At 39.4% G+C, this 24,009-nt stretch overlaps 1 protein-coding gene across 5 annotated transcripts in view; it reads right to left on the bottom strand.

Annotated features, from left to right (window-relative positions):
* Positions 1-24,009, bottom strand: part of IKZF3 (IKAROS family zinc finger 3) — an 87,321-nt gene that overhangs the window by 16,557 nt on the left and 46,755 nt on the right. The window contains exons 4-7 of one of the 5 annotated variants that reach the window (XM_022557771.3): positions 13,643-13,903; positions 12,557-12,724; positions 9,712-9,828; positions 199-315 (exon numbers count right to left, since the gene is read on the bottom strand). In XM_022557771.3, the coding sequence (XP_022413479.1) occupies positions 199-315; positions 9,712-9,828; positions 12,557-12,724; positions 13,643-13,903 (663 nt within the window). The other 4 variants (XM_022557773.3, XM_089901202.1, XM_022557775.3 and 1 more) reach the window with 4 other exon arrangements.

Here is a 24,009-nt window from a genome sequence, read left to right on the forward strand (position 1 = left end):
AAGATTCTTTAGTTAAAATATTTTATCATTTGCTCTAGTTACCACAATGAATCCTGAAGAGTAAAAGTTGTACAATGGAAAATCAATTACCTTATTTTAACAGAGGTTAAACTAGGAAGGGCCTGTGTAGTAAGCATCCTATGTTATCTCATTCAAACTACCTGCTAACAGCAGCAGGAAAAAGGGTTGTATTCTTACCAATGAATTTCTGAGGCATTGAGCTTTTTCGCTTTGCCACATTGCTTGCTAATCTGTCCAGAACGAGAGCTCTTTCACTTCCCATCTCTGCTTTGATGTGTCTTGCCTCCGCACTTGCTGGTTTGGAAAAATGAAAAAAGAAGAGGGAAAAGAACACGTTGACAAATGGAGAGAAAAAGAAATAAACTGGAAGGAAAAGTGTCAGAGGTCTGATGCAAACTCTGTTGTTACCTGTTATTACTGCTCAGATTCTTGCCTGGGTTACCTGCTGTGGTCAGTGAAGCCAACACCAGGGCACATTCAAATCTTGCAGTCTTATGCCGACATGGGAAAGCCCAACCCATCCCCAACCAGTACCTTCATTAGCAAGAGGAAGTATTAAATAAACAGCCTGGACGTGGTTGGTTGCAAAAAGATAGATAGATGGAGATCTTCTAACCCCCGATCAGCCTTCTTTCTGATTCTGAGTAACTGCATGTGACACCTGCAGACTGATATAATTCTTCTTAACAACTTTGAAAAAAAAAAGGCCGGTGCCCCAGATTTACTGCTATGTTTATGTTAATAGCACTTTTGAAAATAGATACACTTACCCAGACAGCGAGAAATCTACTCAGTGATTTGTGTATTGAAATTCTGAGTGTTTTTTTCTTTTTCTTTTTTTTCCAGCATGCTCCTTTCAGTTCCTGTCTTTTAAATTATATCTTTCTGGTCTCTGCATTATCTGTTTCATATGCTCTTCACATTTCAAAACTGTCTCAGTTAAAATTTCCCTGAGCAACACTTCTGTCTTGAAATTAAAGAACAATTTGTATAATGCATCTTTATTATATTTCTAATGAAAAATGTGAATAAAAACCGCCTAAGAATATGGTCCAATTGTCAATCCACAAATAGACCTTTAAGTGGTATAGGTCTGTTGTTCTCAGACCTGCCTGAACATTAGAATCACCTTAAGAGCATAGAAGACACACATGCCCAGGCCCCCCTTCAGATCAATTAAATCAGGATCTCTGGTGTAGGGGCCTAGGCAACAGCATTTTTTTTTTTTTTTTTTTTTTTTTGCGTTACGCGGGCCTCTTACTGTTGTGGCCTCTCCCATTGCGGAGCACAGGCTCCGTACGCGCAGGCTCAGCGGCCATGGCTCACGGGCCCAGCCGCTCCGCGGCATGTGGGATCTTCCTGGACCGGGGCACGAACCCGCGTCCCCTGCATCGGCAGGCGGACTCTCAACCACTGCGCCACCAGGGAAGGCCGGCAACAGCACTTTTAAAGCTCTCCAGATGATTGATTTTTTTTTTTTTTTTTTTTTTTTTGCGGTACGCGGGCCTCTCACTGTTGTGGCCTCTCCCCTTGCGGAGCACAGGCTCCGGACGCGCAGGCTCAGCAGCCATGGCTCACGGGCCTAGCCGCTCCGCGGCATGTGGGATTTTCCCGGACCGGGGCATGAACCCGCGTCCCCTGCATCGGCAGGCGGACGCTCAACCACTGCGCCACCAGGGAAGCCCCTCTCCAGATGATTTTTAAGATGCTGCAAGAATTGAGAACCGCTAGAAGAATATATAAATAGTGCCAACATCGAATCAACTAAATAGTAAATTGGAATAAATATAGTACAATTTAGTCTGGTACATCAGGCAATACCCAATAAGAGTTTATGTCTGAAGTTCAAAGAGATACCAGCTGCTCTAAATACAAGGCTTTAAATGTTAACACATGATGCTAGCCAAAGCTAGGGATCAGTAAACTTTTTCTGTAAAGGGTCAGATAGATAGTAAGTATTTTAAACTTTGTGGGACATGTACAGTCTCTGTTCCATATTCTTTGGTTCTTCCTTGACCTTTAAAAATGTAAAAACCCCTGTGCACAAATAGGCCGCTGGCTACATTTGGCCTGAGGGTCATAGTTTTGTTCACCCCTGCCCTAAGCAAACATGTCGTGATGCTACCAACATTTCCCTCTGTTTTATCATAAGCATTTCAGGGTGTCCAAGCTAAAATGAAGTATCTGTACATTCCTAATGTCTCTAAGGAAGAAGAAATTGAAAAATCAGCTTAAGTGACTAGAGTAAAAAGCAAGTGATGACTTTTACAGAATGGACTTTTTTCCCCCAAATACATACACAGATTTAGGAATTGTCAGTGCTCATTCTGTAGCTGAAGAGTTTGCTGTGTGAAGAGATTCCGATATACAGAAAAAATGTCACAAGTTCCATGGTCTCTCAGATATTCAGTATCGTAAATGGACATGCCCAGAGAGAATAAAACTGGCCATCTCTGAAGTAAATGAAAGACAAAAAAAGACCTCAAGGAAGGGACTTCCCTGGTGGCACACTGGTTAAGAATCCACCTGTCAATGCAGGGGACGGGGTTCAATCCCTGGTCCAGGAAGATCCCACATGCCGCGGAACAGCTAAGCCCGTGCGCCACAACTACTGAGACTGTGCTCTAAAGCCTGTGAGTCACAACTACTGAGCCCACGTGTCTGGAGCCTGTACTTTGCAACAAGAGAAGCCACCGCAATGAGAAGCCCGTGCACTGCAACGAAGAGTAGCCCCCACTCGCCACAACTAGAGAAAGCTCATGAGCAGCAATGAAGACCCAACGCAGCCAAAAATAAATAAATAAATAGATAGATAGAAAGAAAGACCTCAAGGGCAAGACTATCAAGAATGGCCAGGGTGGGAGACCAAAGCCAAATCAGAAAGAGAGAATTCAAAGTATTAAATATTTTTCATTTTATTATTGGCACGGTTTTGGTTCTGTTTTTTTTAAAACTCCTTGACAGTCATTACACAATAAATTATAAAGCTCAGTGTTTTAAAAATTCAAGAATAATGGCTCCAAAAATGAATAAGAGAAGAGAATGATGACAATGACCATATTTACTAGACTTTGTGAGTTTCTTATCAAAAATAATTCTATGCTCTAAAGAAATAAATCCCAGCCTTCAGTTTAAGCTATAACAACACTATTTGTGTAAATGAAAACAATAAGGGTCCGAATAAGGGAACTGGGCAGCTTTGGGGCCAGTGGTAAAGCACTGCGACTTTAGCTGACCAATCGTTGTAAATAACGGGCACTTTAGTGACAGAACACTGCTGTTGAGTGAAGTGGGTTAAATTCTGTCCAGCACAGGGATAGGTTTAAATGACCAAACAGGAAACTATTATACATATTATTTCCTTTCACACAAACCACCACCAGATGTGGCACTACCCAGAGCCCCAAGAGCAGAGAGATGAAAGACAAAGGCCTGGGATTTGAAATAAGTTCCTGAGGCTGTTAGAAGGAGGCTTTTTCTTAGAAGCATCAGAGAGGCAGCTAAGTTTGTGCGTTGACTAGGAACATTCATTCTGGTTCCAGCAACTTTGAGAGCATTAAAGCCAGGTAAGGTCCTCCCCCACCCCCATGCCTACCCCATGTAGTTATTATCAAAAAAGATTTATAGTAAAACAAGAATGAAAAACAGTACTTTGGGAATTTTTAACTTTATCCCCATTTTACCACTGCTCTTATTAAGTCTTTTAGTTACTCCGCCAACGGCCCCATCATTACCCGGAGATCTGTTCGTCAGTCCCAGTACTTGCTGCAAGCATTATGCTGCCAGTTTAGTTTTCCCATTCGGCTCTCAGCATCTCCCTACATTTTACCAAAGCCACCATCAATTACCACAAGCATCTTTCTGAGGACACATACTCTATACACACTATATTTGGAAGGAGGCTAAAGCGGGGATACACTGACCTAAATAACATAATTGGGGCATGTCACTAAATGGCAACCTTCAGAGATAACATCATCTTTTATCCCTGGTTACTCACCAAGCTTGTCATGACAGTCATTTCTAGGTAAATCTTACTCTGGAAATCAGTGACCAAATGCCTGACATTTAAAAAGATAAAATTCTGGAGTGTTTATGGAGAGACTGATAATTTGAGGCAAGGGTGGAGACTTTCCCATATTCCACAACTCTGGTTGGATTGAAAGGAATCCTCTGAAACTACTAATCTAGAGGGCTGCCATCTACCCACACCCACCCACAGGGTCATTCATGCAAAATATCAGCTCCAAGATCCCAATCCTCATTGTACATGTGAACACACTCTAGAGATTAAGTTCATCTTTACTGAGTTAACTGTGTTTTCTAATTGGCAAGTTAGGCAAAGGCTAAAGTTTCAACTGACTATGGTATACTCTCATTTTCTTTCCCAAACTCTCAGTCTTGTGCCTTGCAGTTGTTGGACAGCTGCTGTACTAAACGAACACCCTTTAAAACACAAAGAAATGCTTTGGAGTCAAGCCAATCTCTTTGGGATTACAAGGAGTTTAGGCAGTACACTGAAAGGGGGAAAAGAAAAAAGAGGACTTGGCGTTTGGTCCTCTGCTTCAACTTTAAGACCCAACTGTCTATTTATACAAATAGTCTAGACTTGTTATCTTGCCACATCACATCTCAGAATGTAAGTGGAGGGAAACCAGTTTGGCAAGATAGTAAGGGAACAAGATAATGGGTTTAAATGACGAAATAGGAAATCCGTTCCTGGGTGGTGTTTGGCAGTTTAGTGTTGCAAGGGGTGGGTGTGGGGAATATGGGACGGTGGCAAGGGACAATTTGCACACTTGGTTCATGAGTGAGCACAGTGGGAGTAGGACTATAATTCGGGGTCAATTCCCCTTCATGTTACGTGCCTACTAGTATATAGTGGATATACCCATTTTCATTAGCAAAATGATTTTAATGACATGTTGAAAAAATAAATAATAAAACTCATACGAAGTCAAAATTACAAAATAGGTTACTACCTTTAATCTCTGCAAAAATATTAATAGTTTGTCTGGGTTTTAGCTAACTGCATGATGCCATTTCTATTTCAAAGTGATTGCAGATTTAACTATATAATTCGTTGTGTTTTTGTTTTTGTTCAAAATCCTTCATTAGATCTTGAAGTGTTAAATGGATCTCAAATAAGAGGCATTTCTTCCTGTTTCTTCTATGGTGTGGTCAGCCAGTAACTGATGGAGAGTGGAACAAAGGGGTGTTATTATGCAATAAGAATTGTCTAACAAGAGACTGCTATCAAAGAGCAAGGCAGGTTCTAACAAAAAAGTTACATAAAACTGTTGCCTTTTTGAGCAAGTAGAATGAATACTACTTGTTGAGTTAGTATTGATTTTCTAATAATCTGTTGGGAAAAGAGACGTTTAAAACACTTTAAGCTTTTTCTTTGGACTGCTATTTGGTAAAAATATAAATTTATTCTGAAACTCTCATACTTGTATTATCTCAACCGCAACAATGAGAATGAAGATAAAAGGTTTTGACTCCTAGATTCATAAATAAATATAATTATTCAATTAGTTTAAAAATCTTGTTATTACTAGAACTCATTGTCATACAAAAATATGTCCCACTCCAAGTATTCATAATTTGTGTGAAATGAGGCTAAATGAATCTCTATACCAGCTGTTAGTCCCTTTCTGGAATAAGGATCAAGCTAATGAGAAAATGAAATCTGTGATCGTCTATATTCATTCTTCTTTTCATATATACTCCATTAAGACAGGATTAGAGTATCTTGATGATGTCTGGTATAAAAACTTGGACTGAAGTAACACTATCACATGTATCTCTATTAGATCTTTATATTAACAGATCAAGTACCCGGTCCCTTGTTGGACTGTGAATACTTTAAGGGTAGGGGCTTAACCTTCACTCATCTTTATAAACAGCTCTGACACACAGCCTGGCACATGAGAATCCAACGCATGCTATCTGAACAAAAGAAAATGATTAGCAAGGCCAGAAGTCCTGTTGCCCAACACGACCTTCTTTTGCAGATTGGTCTCCAGTCCAAGGCCTATTCATTTGTTCTGCTTCCATAAAGACCTGCTTCCTGACTGGGGCAGGTTTGTCCCAAGGCTTGGCTCTCACTCTAGGCTGCACTTCAATTTACAATAAGCCCTTGATGAATAAGTGCCACATCCACAGTGCAGCATCATCACTTTAAAATCTAGGGATGGGGCTTCCCTGGTGGCGCAGTGGTTAGGAATCCGCCTGCCAATGCAGGGGACACGGGTTCGAGCCCTGGTCCGGGAAGATCCCACATGCCTTGGAACAACTAAGCCCGTGTGCCACAACTACTGAGCCTGCGCTCTAGAGCCCGTGAGCCACAACTACTAAGCCCACATGCCACAACTACTGAAGGCTGCACACCTAGAGCCCGTGCTCTGCAACAAGAGAAGCCACCACAATGAGAAGCCCATGCACTGCAACGAAGAGTGGGCCCCACTCGCTGCAACTAGAGAAAGCCCGGGCACAGCAATGAAGAACCAACGCAGCTAAAAATAAATAAATAAAATAAATAAATTTAAAAATAAAATAAAAGCTAGGGAGGTACCGCTGGTGACACTATATTGGTCAGGCTCAAAATGGAGCACTGTGTCCAGACTGGGACTCCCAATTTTAAGAAGGAAACAGAAATGGAAACCACGTAGGGAGCTGTGGCAATAATTAAAGGATTGGCTTGTGTTTGAGTAAACATTCTTTATATTTTGGATTTCAGGAAAAATCATGAGAACTATTTGAAATATCAAAGATAGACAGGACATGCAGTATTTATTATATTTGATTAAGCTGTGACTTTATACATTTTCTAACCTGAAACCACCATAACGACATATTTGTTTTTTTAAAAAATCAAAAGTTGCTGACTTAGTTGACCCTTTATTTTTTTGCTGAGACTTGAAGTGTGTTGCATGGATCCATCAAACCAGCCTATGAAATGCAAATTAACTCAACCTCCGTATTTCAGTATTTCCTGAATCGCCTTATACCACTGAAGATAGTGAAAACATTTCTTTTGATACTTTTCTAATATGAAATTCCTAAAAAAGGTCATGGGAATGGGAAGGAAGGTGGTAACCTTACTTCAAAATCAGTAATTTTGAACTTACTGTTCATAGAGGATATTTTACTCAATTTTTCCCCTGCTTCCAGGACAATCAAGACATATATGCATATGTATGTGCCTATTAGTATGTGTGTTACTCTACTTTTGCTAACTAGATAATACATAACCTTTAAAATATATATAGCTAATTAAGCCATTTTTCCAAAAGTGGGAAAAAAACCAAATGTCCATTAACTGATAAATGGATAGATAAAATGCAATGAATCCATATAATGGAATATTATTCAGCCATAAAAAGGAATGAAGTACTACCACGTGGATGAACCCTGAAAACATTATGCTGAGTGAAAGAAGGCAGACATAAAAGGCTACACATTATATGATTCTATTCACGTGACATGTTCAGAATAGGCAAATCCACAGAGACAGAAAGTAGATTAATGGTTGCTGGGGGCTGGAGAGAGGGGGAACAGGAGTGGCTGCTAATAGGTACAGGGCTTCTTTTGGGAGTGACAAAAATGTTATGAAATTAGAGTGGTGATGGTTGTATAACTTTGTGAATATGTTAAAAACTACTGAATTGTACACTTTAAAAGGGTGAGTTTAATGGTATGTGAATTATGTCCCAATATGTCTTTGAAAATAAAAAAAATAGCTAATCATGAAAACAACAAAAGTTCTAGTGATTTTTAAGTAAGTCACTGAATTTTTGATGAGTCTCAATATCCTCACCTCTAAAATGAACAGGTGACAGGGAGGGCGGGAGGGAGGCACAAGACGGAGGGGATATGGGGATATATGTATACATACAGCTGATTCACTTTGTTATACAGCAGAAATTAACACAACATAGTAAAGCAATTATACTCCAATAAAGATGTCAAAAAATAAAATAAAATGAACAGGTGGGATTAAATGCTCTCTTTAATCCTTCTTGCTTTAAATACCGATGATTCTATTTGGAATATAATAGATTTTCATAACTTGAGAATTTCTCACATTAAGAGCTTTGTCTATTGTCTGAAATGGAACGTCAAGTAAAGATGCCCAGGTATTGCCTGACTAACCTTAAGCATGTTGCTTTAAGACGTCAAAACCCAAGTTTTTTTTTTTTAAGAGTAAACATTTCTTTTTAGAAATAAGGAGGAAATCCAACTCCTTGATAAAACTAAAGATGCCATCAGGATAAAAAGCAGAAGCAGTGCAAACCAACAGAATTCAGTTGGCCAGCTCCTAACACCATAAAATAGGCTTTATCTAAAACAAAAGTTTCCTCTCACTCAAAACGGGTACAGTTAAACTACTCATGATTTGCACTGCATTTTTCCTGAGTTTCACATTGTTTCTGTCACTTTTTTGTAATGTTTCTGTTTTAGAATGTTCAAACTATTCAATTGCAACTACTGCTGTCAAACACCAAATCCCACGAGGGTTTATACCTACTCTAAATAAGCAACTGGTTCGAGTAAACAAATAAAAATATCAGGCAATCCAAGCTGCAGAACCAGGCTGATGGTCAACTATATGGGTCAAAGGACAACTGCAGAGATGTGACACAAAAAAGTTCCAGGTTATTTCAACTCAAGAATGAAAGGAAATAAAACCACAACTGATACATGGAAAGACATCCAGTGTTTCAACCAATTGTCACTAGGCATGTAATTCAAAACACTGAATAAAATATGAAATTCCCAGAACAAAACATAAGCATCACAATAAATCATATGAGTTGACAAGTACATGATCTGGCGGCCTTGCGCAAAGAAAATCCTTTTGGTTTTAATGGACTCTGCCTTAGCCACCCCTCACACTGCCTTTACCCTCAATCTTTACCATTTCAGTTAACGGCAACTGCATTCTTCATCACATCCCACAACAATCTGTTAAGAAATCCTGTTGGTTCTATCTTTAAACTATACTGTATAGAGTTAAAACACTTTGTACCACCTCTACCATTACCAAGACACAATTTTTCCTTGCTTGAATTCTTGCAATGGCCTTCTAACTGGACTCCCCAATTTCTAGTCTTATCCCAAATACAACCTATCCTCAGTAGTAAGTAGAGTGATTTTTTTTTCAAATGAGAAGTCCAATCACGTCACCTCTCTGTTCAAAATCCTCTGAAGATTTTTAATTTCACTCAGAGAAAAATCCAAGTCTTTACAATGGCCTACAAGGCCTGATAAGAGCTGGTTTCCTATTTCCTCTCTGGCCTCATGTCCCACCACTCACTCTGTTCCAGCCACAAAGGGCTAGCTATACTTCTTCAAATTCAAGGCCCAGGTCCTTTGCACTTGCTATTTCCAAGTTATCTGCAGGGCTCTCTCCTTATGCTTTTAAGTCTGTTAAAACGTCAGCTCCTTGATGTTTTTCCTGATTTACCATCAGCCCCCAGTACCTGCATTATTTTTCTCAGTAGCAATTACGACCTTCTATTGTGTAGGGTACTTATTCTCTTTGTTTCTAGTCTGTCTTTCCCTATGAAAATATAAACTCCAGGAGGGCAGGATTTTTTGTATTTTTGTCTACTATTGTATCCTATCACCTAGAACAGCGGATGCTCACTAAACATGTGCAGAACGGGTGTTGCATGAACTCACCAGTCTCAGCCAGGTCAGTGCTCTGAAGAAATGTACGGCAGCGCTCCTTGTGCTCCTCAAGGGAACTTCTCTGCTTGTAACTCCTGCCGCAAAACTCACATTTATAGGGTTTCTCAACTATAAGGAGAGCACAAGGGGTACTCAGTGACCCTCAGGGGTTATAGAACAAATGGTGTATTGGGGCCCTGTGAAAACTGTCCACTAGGAATGAGACTGCTGAGAGAAGCCAGAGTATTTGGATACTTGTGCACTTACAATTACTTTTAAATTTAGTCAACTGAAATAAGGTTATGGCCTATGATTGACTATCATGTTATTCTTTGAAAGGATAGGGTCTTTTCACAAATGAAAGGATTTGGATTTAATGACTATCATGGAGCATAGTGTTTTGGCTCCCGATCCAATCTTGCTTCTTCAGGAAAAAAATAAAAATAGGAACTTTTTATTTTTCAAGGAGGTTAGTGTGGTTTAAGAATGAAGTAGGGGGCTTCCCTGGTGGCGCAGTGGTTGAGAGTCTGCCTGCTAGTGCAGGGGACACGGGTTCGAGCCCTGGTCTGGGAGGATCCCACGTGCCGCGGAGCAACTGGGCCCGTGAGCCACAACTACTGAGCCTGCGCGTCTGGAGCCTCTGCTCTGCAACAAGAGAGGCTGCGACAGTGAGAGGCCCGCGCACCGCAATGAAGAGTGGCCCCCGCCTGCCGCAACTGGAGAAAGCCCTCGCACAGAAGTGAAGACCCAACACAGCCATAAATAAATAAATAAATAAATAAATAAATATTTTTAAAAAAAAAGAATGAAGTAGGAAGAAATCCCACATTCTGCGACATCCAGCTGGCTGTAAGTAAAGAATGCTGTAGTTTGTGGGAGTTAGTCATTCAGTCTTTTTAGAGCACTGGCATATTTCGATAAATGTAGCTTGTCCTTGCTCAGTGGCTATAGCAAAGTCTGGGCTCAATCAATAAAAACTGACCCAACCAGCTAAGGATAGTTTTTGTTTTCTTTTTTTAAATTTATTTACTTATTTTTGGCTGTGTTGCGTCTTCGTTGCTGCGCACGGGCTTTCTCTAATTGCGGCGAGCAGGTGCTACTCTTTGTTGCGGTGCGCGGGCTTCTCATTGTGGTGGCTTCTCTTGTTGCGGAGCACGGGCTCTAGGCACGCGGGCTTCAGCAGTTGCAGCACGTGGGCTCAGCAGCTGTGGCTCACGGGCTCTAGAGTACAGGCTCAGTAGTTGTGGCGCATGGGCTTAGTTGCTCCGTGGCATGTGGGATCTTCCCAGACCAGGGCTCGAACCCGTGTCCCCTGCATTGGCAGGCGGATTCTCAATCACTGCGCCACCAGGGAAGCCCCTGAGGATAGTTTTGAATAATAGAAATAAGAAGGAATTGCCAAAATGACTTCATCTTAACTTCTAAGATAAAGCAAAAGTTTCCTCAAAAGTTCATCCATACAATTCAGGCCACCTTTAACCTCCTAACTCCTCCAAATGAGTTATTTTTTAAATTATGTAAGTAATAACTTCAATTCTGTGTGCGGGGCTAGCCTTTCTGACTTGTCGATGAAATGTACCCCATGAATTTTTCAGAGTTTTAGGGACTGAGATTTTTTTATTTTCTAATCCTCTTGCTCGGTTTAAAATAGTGCCTTTGGGACTTAAAGCACTAAAAGATCCTTATGGAATCCCAAGTTAAAATAAATGCAGCTCTGTTAGGGCTAAGAATGTTAAGTTTCTGCATAAATTGGGGTCTTCTAGAATCTGTCTTAAAAATGACTATTATTGTTGGATCTTACTTGGAAAAAGCAACAGAAAAGAACTACTCTAAGTTTTTGGACCAAACTCAGTCGTAATTCATTACTTTGAACAATGAGCTGTAAAAGAAACCCTTCTTTTGCCACTTATGATCTCTCATGGTGGGTTTCGTTGGGGCTGATTTGTTTAATCCTTAGTCTCTGCATTGTGACCAGTTGCGGGTTTGGGGCTGGGTTTTCGTCAAAGCAGAATGTGGATTGACATAAAAACAAAGCTTTTTTTTTCTTCAATTAAAATTTTGTCAGATAACATCAAGAACATGAGGTCCCAAATTTGAAAATAAACTCAGTTTTATTTTTCTAGGAGGGAAATTCTAAATGTTGAAAAAAATGTATCTTCCGTGGTTAAAATAGGAGCGAAAACATCAAGACAGAACATAGCTTTTTATGAATTCTTACTGCTGCTCATCTTTTAGAGACTAAAAATAAATAGGCTGATGAAGAAGAAAGTTGGGTTTAAGAAATTTAGCTCGTATATACCTAAAACTAATACTATGTTATATTGTCAATTATATCTCAATGCAAAAAAAGAAATCTAGACCAGAATGGCCAAAACTCCCCAATTTAGCCCAGACTAGCCAAAACTAACCCCCAACAATGAGTCATACCCAGTTTACAGTTTTACATAATTTACAAACAGTACATCATTTGCTTTATCCAGACTTTTGAATGAAAAGTATGTGTGTATATTTTTAGGAAAATAATATTTTAATAAAGTTTACCATAAAAATACTGATGGCTATAATTTTTTTTGCAAAAATTAAAAAAGCATTTTTATAGGGCAGGCTCTTCCTGTCTGACTGTGATGTTCTCTAGGGGCGCAAAGATGGTACGGAGATGATCAACCCCATTGAGCCAGACGGAGAGCAATTAATGCCTTAATGGAAGTGCAATTAGCCCTAGAGGTCTCTGCTGTTGTAACCCTTCAGAACCGGAGTGACGGATTAAAACCTCCACACTTAACTCTTTCTAGTTTCCGCAATGGGCACTGAGGAACACACATTTACTAGATATGGAATGCTCACTGCTCTCACTTACCAGAATGTGTCCTAAGATGACCTGTGAGTGCATCTCTTCTCTGGCATGCATAGTTGCAGAGGTGACACTTAAAAGGTTTTTCCCCTGTGTGCAGTTTAATGTGGCGGAGGAGGTTACCTTTCTGAGTAAAAGATGCCCCACACTGATTACACTGGAATGGGCGTTCACCTTTAAAAAGGACAAAAAAGAGATTTCTGATCACCCAGCAAGTGGCGGAACATATGCACAGATTAGATGCCTATGGCAAAAGCTCATTTTTTAGATAGTTTCTGTTCATATTGGGATAAGATGGGAGCTGTATTTCAAGGCAAGCCTAAGACTTACTTATGGAATCTTCTCTCCAGAAGAGAAAAATCACTCACCTAGCAAGGCTACTTGAGGCATCTTGTCTTGGATCAGAGCAAAAAAATAAGAGTAGCTTTAGAAGTGCTTTCTAGATTTAAGTTTTTACATTACTTAGCATTCCTTTTGAATGTAATCTCAATCTGTAAAAAGAGTCACAGACTGAAGTCCTAACAAGGTATAAAGAGCCAGAAGCGTTTTTTTTCTTTAATTCAAGAAATGCTTTTTAAAGTCGTCATATCCGATGTCAGATGAAATCTATTGGGCTCACTGGGAGTGTTATGTTTGTATGCATTTCTGTTGACTGCCTTTTTGTTGTCCGAAAATAAATTTTTTAAAATTGTTAATAAAAGCTATGTCCCTTCATCTACCAAATTTGAACTCAATACAGTGAGATCTGCTTTTTTAAAAGTTATGCAAAAATATATGAAAGACGCCTAAAAAGCATATCACACGATTTAACTCCCACTTATTAACTGAAGAAAAATATGTGGCTGACCTAGAACACAGTGCTCTCTACAGTCTTCTTTTATTCATAGCATTTGCAATATGTTTGCCAAATGCACCATGAAGCAGGAATAAAAATCACTGGGTAAATGGAAATACAGAGAGGGAGAGATACATCAGAATTTTAGCAAAAATCAATGAAAGTAATCAAAAGTAAGTCTTAAATACCACCACTTCTTTTCTCATGTGGTTGAATTAGGACAGTTTTCAGAACAATGGATAAAGGAGACTATTTACCAGTATGGCTCCGCTTATGAACCATTAAGACATTGAAGCTAATGCAGGATAATCCACACACATCGCAGTTCATCTTGCCACTGGTCGGCCTGCTGCTATCGTATGAGACAACGTGTCTCTCCAACTTAATGTTTTCATATTCATTATATTCTCTTGAATAGCTGTAAGGAACTTCAGGCTCTTCTGCATTTCCCAAGGGTTCTGGCTTTAAAACATTCTCATCCCCTTCACTGTATTCATCTTTCACTTTCATTGAATCATCTGCAGGGAGGAAAATGCAAGAAATGAACAATGATTGGTTTTGGAGCTATCAAAGCAGCTCAGAGAGCAGAGACCCACAACTGACAATTAAATACCAAATGAAGCTAACAATATTGTACATCCACAAAACAAGAAAATACCATTAGGATGATCACGCGTTATTTGAATTCAGAACCATAGTCAGGGGAAAACACAGACACGTGCACGCGCATGCGCACACGCGCACGCACGCGCGCACACAAAGAGATGACAGTGTTTTAGGCCATCCAGAAAATTAGAGAGAATAGATTTTAGCTATGACTCTTCAAAGCGACTATGAAAAAAACATTTTGAGCAATTCTTCTCCAGTACCGGGGGAGGAGAAAGGTTCTCAGATTTAGTACTTTTTTGGTGGTTGCAGTTACAAGGCAAGGTGATGTTCTCCTTGGCTTCAAGAAGAAAATGCTGCTTTAATTCTTCAATTGCATCCAATTTATGCCACTAAGACTGAGAGTTGAATAGTTAACATGTTTTTTTCTGATTTTAAGCCATGCTTTGCCTCTTCCCCTTCCATGTATACCAACTGCTAAAATGAGTCTTATCTCTCTCTCTCTCGGAACCGATAAAGAGAGAGCACTGAATGTAGAGGAAGCTGGCAGTACTAGTGAAATAGTGTTGAGAAAGATAAAAGGAGAAGTAATCCTTTAACATAACCTTCTAAGGAGTCATTTTCATTGACACAGGTAAATGAAGCTCAACCTAAGCAAGGGGAAGGGCACCTATACCCAAGTTAGGGAGGGCTAAACTCGAGGTCCTAGAATTGTAGGACGGGATAGGAGAGGTGGGGCTGGTCAAAGTGAGTTGGCTGATCAGGTACTATCTCAAAAAGAGGTGCAGCACTCTTAAGCTGAAGAACATAAGAAATGAAGAAGGTAAATTTATGTACTGATACCAAGAAAACCTAAATATTTGCCTGATATAATAACAGTAAATATTTACAGGGGATTTTTTCATATATGTATAACGCTGCATAAATGCTTACTTAAAAAAAATTCATTCTTAGAAACTGGAAATTGTAATGCTCCATGAGGAATCACAAACCAATGGAATTTCAGGGCTCGAAGGGAATTTAGAGATCATCTAATCCAACCCTTGATTTTCAGGTAAGGAAATCCAGGATCAGAGACGTTTTTGGTGAGTAGTCCAAAGTTACACAGCCGGTTAATAGCAGATTAACTGTGCTTAGAACACTGAGCTTGGATTTGGCCTCACAGTCTGACACATCAAGTCTAATATGCCCCTTACCATCATATTCCACACTCCCCCATCAATGGGGTTAGACTTTAAAAGCCAAAACACGCTGAAGAAAAGATATTTTAAAAAACGACATCCCTTCCAAACAACACCAGTAAGTGCAGCTCCTGTTGCCACATAGGAGGAAGTATAACTGCAGCTGTGCCTGGCTTGCTACCTTCCACTCAAGTTTCAATTTTCACTTCTATCAAGGTTACCTTTCATCTATATTAACTGTGTTTGCTTAATAGAGCAAGACAGGGCCTAACCACCAACAGAGGAGCCATTGCTGCAACACTGTTCCACTGCTTCTCATCACGGTTCATGGTTCACAATCTTTCACTCTGTGATTATAAGAAATGTAGGGCTACAGGAAACATCCAACGTGTTTCAAATTTGCCCATCCTATGCATCTGGATTATACATGAATTGATATACGTTTCCTACGGGAAACGGATGAGAAGGGAATGGAGAGAGATTCATTCCCTTCTTTCTCTGGACACATCTTGCCTCTTTCAGATGGAATTTGTTTTCTTAAGTGGTTTTTGCTTTAAAAACAATTTTTTTTTTGAAAGAGAAGGATGCACCTGAGGCTTGTACCCTCCTCCCTTCCTCCATCACTCCAGCTGTGGGTGATATCCCACCAAAGCTTGAATGCTCTTTAGTTTGCATGTAGGCGTTTAAAAGAAACTCAACGGAAAACTTCAGCTACTGAAAACCAGAAACAGCATACAGAAAGGGCCGGCAGAGAAGGATCCTTTTCATTTTCGTTGTAAATGTTAATATGAACAGACTCAGGCCATTCTGTGGTCAGTGACAATTAAAAACTAGTAAGATCAATGTTTCGGGTCTTTCTGAAAACACAGGACATGAGAGGGTTGCTCCTTCTCTCAGGATTTTGGCTTTAATGGGCTTGACCTAGAACTCAATACTACCCCGACCTGGCTCAAAACAAATTCTTGGCTTTTGTCATTTGGGACTTAGCCATAGAACAAGGAAGACAGTATTTGAGACCCAGGGTTCTAAGGGAACGCATACAGACACATGGACAGGGCATTAAGGAAGTCCCTGGGACTTAGCGGACCAAAAGAGCTCCTGGTATAGTTATTGGTTTGCCCTTGGAGTCCTACCAGTTTTAGATAAAAGAACTGGATGTCCTCTCTTCATGGTTACTGGGGATCAACAATTCATTATGGTTTACCATGTGAAAATAAACAGAGCTGAATATTAGAATACATTAGTATCTAAGATACAAAAGGGATTCCTGAGAGATTATTGGGCTTAGCACCCAGTCTCCAAATATAGTCCACCAAAACTACCAGAAACGACACTAGTCTGCTCTAAGGACTGAGAGACTCATTCTCTTCCTTGGGAGGAAAATTTATTGGAGCAGAGGAAAGGTGGGGGCATTCTACTTAGTATCCCTTGAAAACATTAAGAAACATATCTAAAATCAAACTTGTCATCTTTGAACCCAAAATTGCTGCTAACTTATGATGTCTTTATAGTCACACATGGCATCTTCCTTCTTGCATTCTCCAAGTCTTGAAACTGGAATCCTTTTCTGTCCAATCTCCACATCAAGTCAGTCTCCAAGTCCTATAGATTCTACGTCCTCAGGTTCTCTAGATGCCAACTCCTCTTTTCTATTCCCTTTGCAATTTAGTTTAGCCTCTCATCCCATCATACCTAAACTCATCCTCTCTCAACATTCCTTTCTAGATAGATTTCATACAGAAGTAATCTGTGCTTACTGTCTCTACGATCTCAAAACTGATATAAAATTCCCTGTAATCTGGCTTCTGCCTCCATAATTCACTGAATCTGCTCCCTTGAAGATCATCAATAAACTCCTGATTCTTAAATCTAATGGCCTTTTGTGTGCCATTCTCCCCAGCTTCTCTGTAGCCCTTGATACTGTTGACCTCCACTCCTTGTTCTTCTGTATTTCTACTTCTTCAGTGAAACTGTACCTTCTTTCCTCACCTTTCTGATTGCCTCTTTCTAGCTCTTCCCCCAGCTCTGCCTCCCAAATACTGTCCTTAACCCCCTTTTTTCTTCCCTCTATACCCCCTCCCCTATGGCAATTTCATCCACTCTTAAGGCTTCAACTAGCCTTTTACATGATTAATCACCAAATATGTATCTCCAGGTGTAATCTCTCTCCCCTTCTTCAGTCCTCTGTTCCCAAAGGCCTCCTAGGTATCTTCATAGTTATTCAGGTTAGAATCTTTACAGTCATCTTTCCTTCCTCTTGTTTGCACCCCACGTTTAATCACCCATTGGTTTTATTTTTGTACCCTCTCTCCAATCTGCTTCTCCTCCCCACTATTTTACACACTCATTATCCCAAATCTCAGACCCTGATTGCTCTCCTATTGTGGTAGCCTCTACATTGTTCTCCCTGTCTCCTTTCTTTTTCCTTTCCAGCTCATGCTATACTCTGCCACCAGATGGTTCTTGTAAACTGTAGCTCTGGTCATATCATGACCCTGTCCAAATTCTCCAATATCCTCTGCTGCCAACAAAATAAAATCCAAACTCAGAAACAAAGAATTTAAAAGACCTTTCAATATCTGGCCCCAACAATTTTTGTAATGTTGATTCTGAATACTGAGATATCTTTAACCAAACTAAACAACTTCTAAGTATCCTTCCTTTTATTATTTCCACTGCCCTAAAGGTCTTACCCCAACATCACCACGGGTCCAAATCCTACACATCTTTTAAGGCAAAACTAATGTGCCATTTCCCCCTACTATGCCTTCCCTGATCCCCCTGGCTGCAAAATAATCGGCTCCTTCGTTCTTTGAGTTACTTGTAAGTGCACCTCATCTCCCATATGGACATGTAAGCTATCTGAGGTCAGAAGCTACACAGGTTTGTTATTTGCTTTTTGTTTTGTTTTCAACTCAGTATCCCCTATGACACTGCTTCACCTGTATCTGTAAGACGAGAGGTTGTGGGGTTTTAAAATAGAAATTTTGGGGGTCCCAAAATTGGGGGTGTGGGGGCTGGAAACATGCATTAAAAATATGTTTTCTACTCAAAATGGATTAAAGACCTAAATGTAAGGCCAGACACTATAAAACTCTTAGAGGAAAACATAGGCAGAACACTCTATGACATAAATCACAGCGAGATCCTTTTTGACCCACCTCCTAGAGAAATGGAAATAAAAACAAAAATAAACAAATGGGACCCAATGAAGCTTAAAAGCTTTTGCACAGCAAAGGAAACCATAAATAAGACAAAAAGACAACCCTCAGAATGGGAGAAAATATTTGCAAATGAAGCAACTGACAAAGGATTAATCTCCAAAATTTACAAGCAGCTCAATATCAAAAACACAAACAAGCCAATCCAAAAATGGGCAGAAGACCTAAATAGACATTTCTCCAAGGAAGATATACAGATTGCCAACAAACACATGAGAGGATGCTCAACATCACTAATCATTAGAGAAATGCAATAAGGTATCACCTCACACCAGTCAGAATGGCCATCATCAAAAAATCTACAAACAATAAATGCCGGAGGGGGTGTGGAGAAAAGGGAACCCTCTTGCACTGTTGGTGGGAATGTAAATTGATACAGCTACTATGGAGAACAGTATGGAGGTTCCTTAAAAAACTAAAAATAGAACTACATACGACCCAGCAATCCCACTACTGGGCATATACCCTGAGAAAACCATAATTTAAAAAGAGTCATGTACCACAACGTTCATTGCAGCTCTATTTACAATAGCCAGGACATGGAAGAAACCTAAGTGTCCATCAACAGATGAATGGATAAAGATGTGGCATATATATACAATGGAATATTACTCAGCCATAAAAAGAAACGAAATTGAGTTATTTGTAGTGAGGTGGATGGACCTAGAGTTTGTCATACAGAGTGAAGTAAGTCAGAAAGAGAAAGAGAAAAACAAATACCGTATGCTAACACATATATATGGAATCTAAAAAAAATAAAAGGTTCTGAAGAACCTAGGGGCAGGACAGGAATAAAGACGCAGACGTAGAGAATGGACTGGAGGACACGGGGAGGGGGAAGGGTAAGCTGGGACAAAGTGAGAGAGTGGCATGGACTTATATATACACTACCAAATGTAAAATAGATAGCTAGTGGGAAGCAGCTGCATAGCACGGGGAGATCAGCTCGGTGCTTTGTGACCACCTAGAGGGGTGGGATAGGGAGGGTGGGAGGGAGACGCAAGAGGGAGGAGATATGGGGATATATGTATATGTATAGCTGATTCACTTTGTTATAAAGCGGAAACTAACACACCATTGTAAAGCAATTATACTCCAATAAAGATGTTAAAAAATATATATGTTTTCTAGGCAAATCTTATGCACAATGGAGTTTGAGAACTGCTGCTCTAGAATCTGACACAGTGCTCTGCATAAAGTACATACACAATAAATACTTAATACATGAATATACCACTACATTAACTTCCTAACTGGTCCACGGTATATGTGACCTCTCTTTTAGATTATATCCTATTGCCAGATTAATCATCCTATAGTAGTAAAACTCTTGTTCAGAAACTTTCAAGGATTTCATTTTGTTTACTTTGAATAAAGTCCAAACTCAGTGAGACATTCAAGGACCTGTCTAGAATCTGCCCCAAGCCGACCTGATCATCTCATTTCTCACTAGACTCCTTGAATCATCCTTCTCTCTAGACTAGAACCTTGCTACTCAAAGTAAGGTCCTTGAATCAGCAGTTCCAGCATCCCCTGGGAGCTTGTTAGGAATGCAGACTCTCAGGCCTCACCCTAGACTTACTGGATCAGATTTTGCATTTCAACAAATCCTCAAGGATTCTTATACACATTAAAGTTTGAGAAGCACAGTAGCCATCTTACTAACTGCAGTTTTCCAAACCTCTTCTCCAGTCTTTCCTTTACCTAAAATGCCCTTCCCCACATCAACATTCTATTCAAACTTCCAGATGCTGTTTAAATGCCATTTCTTCCATGAAGTCTTCCTAGATACCTTAAACTAGCAAAAAATTCTCCTGTTTCTGTCTTCATAAAACATTACATGTAAAACCAATAATATTGTTCCACAGATTTACATTATACATTCAGAGATGTTTATCTTCATTTTTACTCAATTTTTCAGTTGTCAGTGACTGGCAACACCTGAACTGTTAATAAAGGCAGAAAGTCTTAAAGATCTGGCAAGAAATACTTGAATATACTTGAGGAGAGGCCCCCCACAGCATCCTGAAGTCTTCTGTACAGTGAACAGACCTTTTGTAATGTGAATAATCTCCCATTTCAGTTTTGTAAATTCCAGTCTCTTATTAAATATATTAGGTTTCTTAGACACATGGCTTAAATTGCCACTTGACTCTCAAGAATCTTCACAGGCACTAGCAATATTTTATTTCTTAAGCCAGGTGGTGGGTCCATGGATACTTGTTTTGCTATTATTCTTTATACATGTAATTATATTTGCCTTTTTTATGTATGATATACTTCATAACAAAAAATGTTAAAGGCTTCCTGAGTAAATTTTTTATAACTGAGTTTGTGGAGAAAAGAACATACCAAACCACAAATTGCTGATAAAGGTAATTGCTAAACATTCCCAGAGGGGGGAAAAGATGTCTAAATTGCATCTAACCCACAGAAAATTAGATTAAGCTGAACTTCTTTCTAAAAGAGCTACTCTGGGGTACAATTGCTCCCATCTTTGTCTATGTTCTGGAGGCCTCTTAGGAAGATGACACACTAACACACACACACACACCCCAGAGAGAATTTTGTAGGCTGAAAAGAACAAAGGCTTGGCTCACCGGGGCTGAGGCACATGGTCTCATTTCCTGGGGTGATGCTTATCACATGAAAGGTTTGCACTCCAGAGTAGACATTTTTGGTTTCACCTGAGACATTGCAAAAACAATGGGTCTTGGAAAGGATCCAACAGCTAAATCCTTCAGGGGCAATAGCAGTCTCAGCCAACTGTGCCTCAGTTTGTTTTACAGGCACATAAAATGCTCAGTTGGAGAGAAGAACCTATCAAAGATGGCAAACAGAACAGGCAACTTGGGTGTCTCGGATAACATGTTTTTAGTATGAACTTCCCAGTGTAAAAAGCAGGTTCTGAATTTCCACTCTGAACTATGAGATCTCAGAATCCAATTTAAATCAGGACAAAGTCTGGAGTAATAGCTTCAAGTTTGCCAAAGATACTGTGAGAAGGGACAAAACCAGGTAGCGACTGTTAGACAGGGAAGACACAAAACGGTGATGTTGTTTAAGTGTTTTACAAGGATTGGGGGTCATAACCATGAAATCCTCAGCACAAGCAAAAGTCAACTGGATAACAAAGAAGCTTAATCATCTTAATGTGGCATTTTAATGATGCCACCGATTTGCTATGCCAATTCAGAGATAATGAGGCCCTAATGCTACAGATGTTCAGCCAGGCTAAAAGAAAGGGTGGGGGAATGGGCTTTTCTAGCATGTCATTTTCTAAGTAACCAATTAAACAAATTGTGAAAGCATCTAAATAGTTTACCAAGTTTTGACAGCTGTTAATAGGATTTAGAAGCTTGAAGCACTAAAGAGCAAAATGGGAGATATATGTATTGTAGGTATTTAGTCTACAGAGTTTGTTGCTATCACCCAATATAGCACAGACAGATTATCTAGAACAGTTTTTCTTATAAAATTAATGTCTGTACTCCTTTCCCACAATGCCTTCTTTGTATTACGAACAAGAACACTGAAATTATGGGTCATTTTCATTTTCTAATTTACATTTTTCTGTGTAAAGTGAGAAGGGAGAAAAACCAATGATATTTTGAGAACTAAAGAATATGAAGTTTTAGTATTTTCTAATCAGTAAAATTATAAAGTTTCAATGAAAACAAAACTTTTTGTCATTGATTTATAGTATCCATTATGTTTTCATTTTTCTCTTCTTTTAAAACTTAAAATGATAGACATCTAGTAACTTTAACACAACTATTTTAAAATTAGGAAAAAATTGGAAAATGTGAATCAGACTAATAAGAGATAAAATATTGATATCTCAATAGCGATGAAATAAGAGGTAGCAGTTTGGACAATATTTGATTTGGTTTAAGTTCTTATTAAAATGTATTCTTATCAGACTTTTAAACTTGCCCTTAAAGAAGCTAAACTGGTAATCAGTAAATCATGTCACTTCAAATTCAAGAGCATTAGCATGAAAACATGAAGAAAGTTTCAGCTGCAAAGAAACCACCCTCAATTTTACTGACATTAATCTTTGTCTTATTATCTGACTATCAAATAGCTCATTGATTGCCATAATAGTAAAAATCATTTTGCTTAATAATTTCAGTGCGATTCTTTGCTTCTCCATTAGAACAAGAGGAGATTTATTACTTTTAACAACAGGAATACACTACATATCAGCAGTAGGTATGGTTGCAGCTGATCAGCTGGGCTAAGCTCTTCAGCTATCATCAGGCCAGGTGAATTCTTTGAGTTGTGAGGACTGAAAAACATGATGTGTGGAAGTTCCTTCTAAACTATAAAAAAGTATACAAGTATATTTTTTCATTTTTGTCCATTATAGCTATGAATTTTTCTATTGATCGACCTGTGTATTTATTATTTTATATTTCTGAGAAAGAACTGTTATCCATTGAAAAATATTGACTGAAAATACGTTTAAAGAGGTTAAGGTTTTGGATGTTGCCTAAACATACTAGAGATAGACTAAAATATGTACCTGGTAGATATTTCATTTATAAATCTAGAAGAAAAGACTTTCTTCTCATTCATAATTTTCTTGTATAGAATATTCACTCTATCTTTCTCTTAACAGAGTTCAATTTTAAAAATTTAAGGCATAGGGCTTCCCTGGTGGCGCAGTGGTTAAGAATCCGCCTGCCAATGCAGGGGCCATGGGTTCGATCCCTGGTCCGGGAAGATCCCACATGCCGCGGAGCAAATAAGCCTGTGCACCAAAACTACTGAGCCCGTGAGCCACAACTACTGAAGCCCGCGCACCTAGAGCCCGTGCTCTGCAACAAGACAAGCCACCGCAATGAGAAGCCCATGTGCCGCAACGAAGAGTAGCCCCCACTCGCCTCAACTAGAGAGAAAGCCCATGGGCAGCAATGAAGACCCAATACAGCCCAAAATAAAATAAATAAATTTTTTAAAAAATTTCAGGCATATTAAAACATAATTCTTAGAAAAATTCAAAAATTGTCATCCAAATACAGTTAAATTGGTTGAAAACATTCTGACTGTCACAACACCAAACTCAGGATCATGGGTAAGGGAAGGAATGAAAATGTCTTCTATATATATGCAGAGCATAAGTAGTTCTTGGTATACATAGTACACGTATGTGTTATGTCAACTGTACAACAGTAACATGTTTATTTCCCATATAGATCAGAAGCATCATCAAGGCAGGGGCCAGAACCTAGAACTTTTGTGTTCCCTAGAACCTTCCAGAGGGCCCACTTATCGTAGGTATTGAATGAATAAATGAATAAATGAATAAATGAATGAACTCCTTGGGCAGCCTGGACCAATTTAATGATAACAAGAAGGCCAGCCAAGGAAGAAGTCAGTCAGTTTGCTGTATCACCCCCCAACTTGTCTACAACAGTCTGAAGATGAGCTGTAGTACGTAGAGTTTCTCCTCATGATACATTAGAGAAAGTCCCAAGCCTACAGTGATGATCAGTTTTCCAGATGATTTCTTTGCCTGGTGTGGTCTGGCTTCAGCCCCTCCTACTCTGCTACTTTAGAACAGAATGCCACTGACCAGTCCCGGATTCTTGAACCTCTTCCCTCACTCTA

The sequence above is a fragment of the Delphinapterus leucas genome, chromosome 19 (assembly GCF_059928025.1).
Source record: "Delphinapterus leucas isolate spDelLeu-1000000601 "Yukka" chromosome 19, BTC_Dleu_Yukka2, whole genome shotgun sequence".
Classification (NCBI taxonomy): domain Eukaryota; kingdom Metazoa; phylum Chordata; class Mammalia; order Artiodactyla; family Monodontidae; genus Delphinapterus; species Delphinapterus leucas.